The sequence below is a fragment of the Diadema antillarum genome, unplaced genomic scaffold (genome assembly GCF_040938485.1).
Source record: "Diadema antillarum isolate AM-2024a unplaced genomic scaffold, OU_Dant_1.0 seq00001338_RagTag, whole genome shotgun sequence".
Lineage (NCBI taxonomy): Eukaryota > Metazoa > Echinodermata > Echinoidea > Diadematoida > Diadematidae > Diadema > Diadema antillarum.
Genome location: NW_027272107.1, coordinates 273489 through 282479, shown reverse-complemented (window position 1 = coordinate 282479; position 8991 = coordinate 273489). Strand labels below are relative to the sequence as shown.

General features: G+C 38.5%; 1 protein-coding gene across 1 annotated transcript; it reads left to right on the top strand.

The window, feature by feature from the left end:
• The first annotated feature begins 2512 nt into the window (after window positions 1–2512).
• LOC139708464 (neurotrypsin-like) lies at window positions 2513–8487 on the top strand. Its single transcript, XM_071620417.1, has 3 exons — window positions 2513–3197; window positions 5613–5939; window positions 8105–8487. The coding sequence occupies exons 1-3, from the start codon at window positions 2513–2515 to the stop codon at window positions 8485–8487; spliced, it is 1395 nt and encodes a 464-aa protein (XP_071476518.1).
• The last annotated feature ends 504 nt before the right edge of the window (window positions 8488–8991 follow it).

The window sequence follows — 8991 nt, the reverse complement described above, 5'->3', positions numbered from 1 at the left end:
TACAATTCAAAATATTTGGAAATTTTTTTCATATTTATAGATGCTCAACAGTCTCTTCTATGAAGTGCAATCAACAAAACAAATGTTTGTTCACGCTTGGCTGAACACTGACGCTCTTTGTCCAGAGTGTGAAAAATGACTTGCGCCAAATTGAAAGAAGATGGAAAATTCAGCCAGCAGTCCAAATAAGTGTTCTCATTCAAACAAATTGCTCTTTTGCTCACAGTTTTTATTATATTATGATAGTTTTTCTGGCGATTTTCTGTCACGTTTTGAATGACACCATTGTGTTATGGAAGGTTGATTAACAACATCAAGATCTTTTAAGCACAGTTGTCACAAATCATATCGACCCACATGTCAGTCACTCATTTAAGAAGAAAAGTACAAAATTAATGCATCCTCAGATCATTCAATCAATACAATCAATCAATCAATCCAAATAAGCAATTAATTAATTAATTAATCAATCAATCAATCAATCAATCAATCAATCAATCAATCAATCAATCAATCAATCATTCATTTAATCAATCAATCAATCAATCAATCAATCAGTCAGTCAGTCACAATTGTATGCATGTTTAAAGTGGCAGATCGACATAGGGAATATCACCCCCCCGTGGCTTAAAGGCTGATCAATGTTTGAAAAACTGATTTATTTTCTTAATTTATTCATTCAATCAGCAAAATGATTATTTCAATGACTGAAAAGTGATTAATTGATTATTGGGTTGATTGACTGATTGATTGAACGACTCAATGACTGACTAACTGATATATCAGTTGATGTATTGATGGGTTGATTGATTGATTGATTAATTATTTGGTAAATCAGTTGATTGTTGATTTGAATGTTGATTATTTTGGTACCACTACTACGTTAATGACATGAATGAATAATTGGCATGTGGTATTGATGTGTCCGTGTATTTTGAAAACTGTGCTTTATAGATCTTGAAGTAATTACACCCTCTAACTCTCAACAGTTGATTTAGAAATGAAATAATTAAAATCATGATAAAGCTGACAAAAAAGACTCAGACTATCATAACATAATAAAAGCATTTAGCAAAAGAGCAATCTGTTTGAATGGGAACACATCTTCTCCATCCTATGGACATGTAGTCGATCATTTGTTAGACGAATGATGACCAAGGGTTTGCTCAGCATATTCATGACACGTTTCGTTTCTATTCGTTTTTCTTTCTTTAAATGCAGAGGTGATAGGAGCGCGTCTGGTTTTAAGGGAATAATGTCTCTAAAAAGGGGCTGTTATAAATTTTATCTGAAAAATTATAAAAGTATCTGAGCAGTTTGACTGTATGGAGGGCAGTCCTGCAGACCATGTAACAAATACGAAGTGAATGTTATCATACGATATCAAATCTGAATTTGCATCTAGTATGACCTACTGATGAATGAAGTCGCTGTATCTGTCACGAACACGCTACGAACTGTATCAGTCTTCGCAGCAATGGCAGCACTGGAACTTTAATGATTCATGACTTTTCAACGGATCGTCCGATTTTCCTCAAACTTTGCTCAAACTGCAATATTGCTTGAATTTCATTTATGTATTTTAGTTTCATTTTCCTTTAAGGAAATAGTTCAATGAATACCACTTATTAATATATTGTATTTCATTTGTAGAACAAAAGGTTCGAGCGTCACCATACGCACTTGCCATGACCTTAACTGAAACGAGCATAGGATATAGGCCTACACTGAGAACAGATCACCCTGAGACCACATTGACCTTACATACTATTGACCCAGATTATATCTTTATCACTAGTGCTATTAGTGTATGTATGTGTGTGTGTGTGTGTATGTTGGTGTGTTTGTTCATCTGGAAAGCTTACCTTGATCAGCGATTAGGAAAAGAATGAAATTGTATGTTGCTATCAGCAAGCATACTTATAGAGAAAAGGTCTTTTTCGCAATGTTGACCTTAATGATGATTGAGTCAAACCCTTTTTAATAGTCTTAATCTTCCTGTTGAGATGAGTGTTACGAATCCGAAACTTGTACCTAATGTCAAGCCACTCACGACGACGTGCGAATTCCATTTTGCTTCCTTCACCTTTTTGAATAGGGCCACTACGACCCTGTCCTCTCCCGTCCGGCTTGGAGGTTGACTGGCGAGCCGCTTTCTTCTGTCTCAAATCATACCATTTTATTCCGTTCGATGAGTTATTTCGACTCCCGGGTGAGTTCAAACCGTTCCTGACCCTTGCAAACGTCATAGACGCCGCCGGTGCCGCGTGGACAGCCACGACTCAGGTAGAGGGAGCTGCCCAGCTCTGCACGAAGATAGCTCCTAGGTTCACTGAGATTCCCAGAAGAGCTGCCAAAGCACTACTGATATGCGACCCAATACTGACGTCCGTACGAGAGAACACCCCGCTAGACGGAGAAGAAGTCTGCCGTGTGTTTTGGGGTCTCATCATTGAGGGGGATATTCCCAATTACTACTCTCAATATCCACAGTACACTCATGGTACAAGAAATGTGGAAGAACCTTATACGACGCAGCTGCCCTCTTACCCCTATACCCACTCCAGCTCCCTGGAATTACACTAATGTAATAGATTATGTGACCCCTCATCCTGACCCTCTCAACTTTGACCTATTGGGTGAGATCCAACTACTAGTAGCAAATCTTTATGGCGTTGACAACATATATGCCGTAAATTCGGTATGTCCGGCTGTTGGTGGACTGCTCAGTGAAGGGAGGAGCTGGGAGGATGTTGTCACCGAGTTTGCTGTGGAACTCGTAAAAATCCTTTTGCCTGTAGAGAGTGCAGTGTGTGCCCAGTATGATGAATATTTGGTCGCCCTCATGCAGGGTGGGTACACTCAGCAAATGGCTGTCACGCTCTTTGAAGAAGTGCCGAGACTTGCAGCAATTGCTGCAGGGTACAGCAGCAGACAGGATCTCTGTGTAGCAGTTCAGTCCGCAACCACCGAAGACCTCGTCACTTCTCTGGCCGAAGACATCGTCGGTTATGTCTTTGGGGTCCTCACCGATCAGACAAGATGTACGGAAATTCTAATGGGATCTCTGAATCTCACGGCCCTCTTGAGTAAAGTTCTATCGTACGACGACATCATTGCAGACATGCCTAGCTACACTGGCTTCTCGAGCCCGGAGGAGTTGTGCCAGTATATCGGAACTTCATTTGGCTCCAGAGGTATGTAGATGTATTGCAGACCAGCGTCATGTGACCCTACATAACAAAACCAACAAAAAGTTTCCTATCATGGATGTTTAGTGAAGGGTAGATTCCAAAAGAGCAGAATCTAAGCTTTAAAATTATGTAGAACTCCATTCAAATAGACTCTCCCATCTAAATACCGGAAAGAAACACTCTAAAAAAGAAGAAAAAAAAACGGGTCAGAACTTACCCTGAAGGGGTCCGTTGGGGTCACACCCCGTTCCGGGTAAAAAAAAAAAAAAAAAAATGACTTGGAATTTGGTCATGAAGACCCGGAATGGGGTCACCCTGACCCAATTCATGACCCTGAATGGGGTCATATCTGACCCCCTTCCGTGTCTGACCCGGAACGGGGTGTGACACCAACGGCTCTTTCCCGGGTCAGTTCTGACCCGGATGTTTTAAAGGGGATGGCTAGTAACTGATCAGTGGGAATCAGCGAAAATGCTGGGGGATGATTGTTCCATCCCTTGTGGGATTCATTCAAGAGTACATTATACATTGTATATCTATTGTTGTTGGAAAAATATTTGCTTCAGAGTGGTCCCATATTCGAGTAATGTGCAGTTTAAGGCCCCGTCACTGTACAGGCATGATAACCTGGAAACATCATACTGCACATTACTTGAATATGAAACCATTCTGAAGCAAATGATTGTTCACACAACAATTGATTTATAATGTACTCTTAAAAGAATCCCACAAGGAATGGAACAATTATCCTCCCGTATTCCCACTGATTCCCACTGATCAGTTACTAGCCATCCCCTTTAAGAGTGAAGCAAACACTCTGGAAAAGTGTGAACTGAGAAAAGAGTCTCTGAAGTACAGGGTCTATTCAAGCGCTTTTTACCAAGCCGTATTAGTTGTGTGATGAAAGGGACAAATTTAAAAGCACGTGATGTAAACCACTAGAGCGAGAACAATTAAGGGATTATTACATTAAGCTGAAATTGCTTTCAAGAAATGAAAAGGGGCCTCTATGCAGCCATACCTGATCATTCTACTCTCCCCCCAAAAGGATTGTAGAAAAACTGCTGAAATCACACTTTCCCTTTCATGTTGTGATCCCAAATAAAAATGTAACATTGAATGAGGATATCTCTTTCAGAAAATATGAAAAACTGGGAACTCAAGATTGTCTCGGTTGACCCATTTGACCCCCTTGTTTTGGAGTCCTCACGTAAAATCAAGGGGTGCGACTGTTTGATGGTTTTGCGATGCACGGTCACACGTTCATGTATGGTACTTCAATCTATGGTGCAATGTATACGTTACAAAAAAAAAACCCGCCTTCTCACTGCATTACGAAATAGAATGTTATTTGACAGTGGTAGCTGTAAAGGTTTTGTTTTGTTAAGTACATTTTGAAATAATACCTTTGCTATTGAGGTAGGGAGCAAATTTGATAGACAATTATAAAAGAAAAATGGTCTGAAAGTTTTTATCTTCCATGGATATTTGGAAATCTAAATGTATACCTATATAAAAGTAACGTGCTGCAATCGCATTCAGTACCTTTGTTACCAAACAGCCAACAACTGAGTAAATTATATTTTCTTGGAAGATTCTATTTGATTTTGGAGTGTATCATAGAAGGAAAATATTAAACTGGTTACTTTTGCACTGAACCATGAAATTCTTGGGATACAATGCTTTTATCCTTCTGCGTACAGAGTGTATTCAGTTTCAGTCGTTTTTTTAGAGTATTATCACAAGTATATTAGAACTTTAGAACTGCCATGATTAGACTTAAAGGGTATATTATTCTGTTCCTATTCGATCCAAATTCATCTTTATTTAGATTTAAAATAAAACAGGGAATATACAATGCATTAACAGAACATATTTATATATGATAGGTTCAAAAACGTACATTAACAAAACACATGAGATCATGAGTAACAACATAATTGCATTTATAAGCCTTAAGATTCATACATTATGTACAGTACATCTATTATGCATAGTAATAAGTTTCCCTGTAGAGTTATATCTAGAGCTTACAAATTAAACATGACTAGAACATATTATGACACTTTGTTTTGAAATATGTCAACCCTGTTATATTTCATTAATTATTCTTTTTTTTTCTAAGCCGCAGGACAACTTTTTATTTAGAAGGAAAATAGGGGACATTTTTTTTTCCTTGAGAAAAAAAAAATGTTCTGAGGTTCTGCCTTCCTGTACAATAATTTCATACATGTGATTCCTACATGAAAAAAAGATGGAAAATAAATGTTATACAAACTTGAAACTTGAGAAAAATAAATCAGAGGAATCGTCCGAAATATAGTAAGTTTTATCGCGTAATTTTCCACGTTGTAAGTTGGAAAGTTCATTTTCAAGTGTACTGGACAGCTGGAAATATGTCTGTTACTGTTTTTTCAGCTGACCCGTTGCAAGTGCGTCTTGTAAATGGTGTTGATGAGTCCGAAGGCAGGGTTGAGATCTTCTACAATGGCAAATGGGGGACGGTCTGCGACGATTATTTTGGCGACGAGGATGCGCAAGTCATTTGCCAGATGCTCGGATACCGCGGACCAGCGATCGCGCAAGGGTCGGCAAGGTACGGCGCAGGGAGCGGCGATATCGTCCTGGACGATGTGATGTGTCTCGGGGTAGAATCCAACATTGCTCAATGCAGCCACCTCAGCTATGGCGTAAATAACTGCGGGCACTACGAGGATGTTGGAGTGAACTGCAGTATTCTCCAAGGCAAGTATAAGACGGATGTAGTTTCGCATGGTTGGACATGTATAGCTACCAATGTTTTAATTTCGTTATTCAAATGAAAATAGGCCATTTATACAATATAAAACAGAAGAAAAATATACACAGCCAGAAGAAACGGAAGACTGGCTGTTCCACCTTACTTACAAAATTCAACGTTTCTTCCATGGAGCCCCACATTTGTCGTACAAAGTAGGCTAATTCACTACATATAAAAACGTGAAAGAAAAAAAAAACTCAATGAAAGGATTCTATAATACAGCTAAAGTGATAAAGTTTACAACAATTGAAGACAAGGCAAAGAAATAAGAATAAACCAAAAAAGACAAATATTGGTTACTACTATTGTACATCTTTGATTTCTTTTTACTGCAATGCGCTATATAGACAATCAGGTAATATTATTTGAAGGATCATAAATTTCATTCTGTTATTGATTATGTATTGATAATCCCCATTGACAATGAAATCCCTTTTTCAATCATTAGAAAAACGTTTATGTAGATTCAGATCCTGGTTAGAACGGAATGAATAATTCAAAATCTTCGATAAACACAATGAAATTAAACACATGAATGATGATGTTTGCAAAAATTTGGCACGTTAATATATTATTATACGTGTGTGTCTTTCGTAAGGGCATTCAAGAAATTCCCAGGCCAAAATTCCATGAATATGCGAAGTAAAAATATAAGAAAATTAACTAACTTTCATAATTTACGGTCAACTTTATTTGGGAGTCTTAGAACGGCTGACAGAGAACCTTGTGTACGTGAATACCAAGTAACTTTCCCTTAATTAAACTGTGGCAGAATAACAGATTTGTAAATCAAATTACCTTAAAAAAAAAAAAACTCGATGCATTTCCAACATGCCTTAATCCTCCAAGATTACCGATTACTTGGGTTCATGAGACCGACACCCACGATTCACACATCCCGCCAATTCGACAATGAAAAAAGGTCCTTGCGTCATACAGCCCATGAGTTTGACGCTAAGATAAAAGCAGCCCACGAATTAAACTTTGCAACAAGGACTAAATGACATTGTGTTGGTCTCGTGGTAATTTTGTTTGCTTAGTGTCGAACTCATAGCCTATACTTCTCGGGGGACGCGGTACGACGAGTGGACTGTGTGACTCATGCGTTGTATGACTCCTGGGCTGCATGATTCTTGGATATTGAACTCGTGACGTACACCCATACAATTTATTATTGCTTTTCCTATATTTTTTACTATGATTTATTTATATGAATATATCAAATTTCAACTCATGTTCGATATGAATTCGAATCCATTTTGTTGTTTCAACATAATCCACCCATTGAATTTTGGTAACTTTTATCAAGTTACATTTAGTCTATAACAGCATACAAACGATTGTAAGTATCGTGCCAAAATGCATACTGACAGTTTTTGTATAAGAAACTAATGATATGTTATGTGATGCTCATAGATCAAAAATTCTATCTCTCTTTTGAAAATGGACTGTAGACTGTTAACATATAATTGGAGTCGTAAGTGTTAAACTGTATCGTCCGCATAAAGCAGAACCCGATTTGACTGAAAAATGCGAGGCAGGCTATTAATAAAAACACAAGTAATCAAAGGGCCATGAAGAGAGCCCCGGGGCGCGTCATGGGTTCAAATACATATTAGCACAAAAGCCTTGTTGACATTAATAATTACCCCTCACCTATAGTTAGACAGTTCTCAAACGACTTCAAAGTTACCATATTTATGCCAATCGTTGCCAATACTAGATAATTGGGTGAACATTTGATAGTGTCAAATGCTCTCCCTAGGTCGACGAGAATGTTCCCCGTGTATTCGTTTTCATCCACGGCCAAGAGCTGAGTTGAATTGAAAAACAACAACACAATTCATCTCTTACGTTCACGAAAGTAGTCACAGTGGAATTACTTTTCCTCAATACAGATTTGACTGGTGCTGATAAACCATTGTTAACAGATGGGGTGATATTTGCAACAAAACTATGCGCTCAAGTACTTTTCTGATACTATAGGCAGCAGATAAATTGACCTACAATATCATGGGAATGGAATAATCTATCTTCTTAATTGGTTGTGCCTATTTACAGGGAAAAAAAAAACATTTTTTTTTAATCGGCAAAAACACATGCATTTCAGAGTCCCCAGTTCCCAGGTTTGAAGTGCGACTTGCCGGAGGACCAGATGACACCCGAGGTCGAGTTGAAGTGTACTACGAGGGTCAGTGGGGAACAGTATGTGACGACTCGTGGGACATAGACGACTCAAACGTGGTGTGTCGGATGCTGGGCTTTGAGGGCGCCCTAGGTTATTCTTGCTGCGCTGAGTACGGCGAGGGATCTGACCCGATTCTGCTGGACGACGTCCGATGCAGACCCTTTCATTATGAATATAATCAGAACTTGGGAGCATGTCCACACAACCGAATCGGCGTGCACAACTGCGGCCACCATGAGGACGTTGGTGTGGAGTGCATCCCGCCAGATAAATTCATGCTAGAAACAAGGATTAATACATTGTAATGATTTTCTAACACTCCGCTGGACGCATTTAATCTTTTGGAAAGACGAATATCAACAGAAATGGTAGATGAATATTGAAAAAAAAGTAAAGGGTTTCTCTGTACAACGTTATATTAAAAACAGTGGGGTTAGAATGGTGAAAAGACGTATTATTATGAGAACGTGGAACCAGATCAACAAGAAAAAAATGGCAAGATGATAGACGCTGTTCATTTAACTGATCAAGCCAATCGAATGAAGTTAATGTTTTACCGACATGCTCAGAATCTGCTCATTGAAAGCCAAAACACTGTTCTCACTGGGGCTCAAATATCCTCCTCCATTTGGAATTTGCTTGCATAATATAACATCTATTAGAACTACCAAGAAACTTGTCTGGCTGATGCTATTTGCCAGGATGCTGAGTCGTTTGGAAGTTGTTGTTTTTTGTTTGTTTTTTAAATCAAGAGTGTAAAATAATTTAGATTTATACCAGAGGCACCCTCCCCATTTATTAGTAAGTGG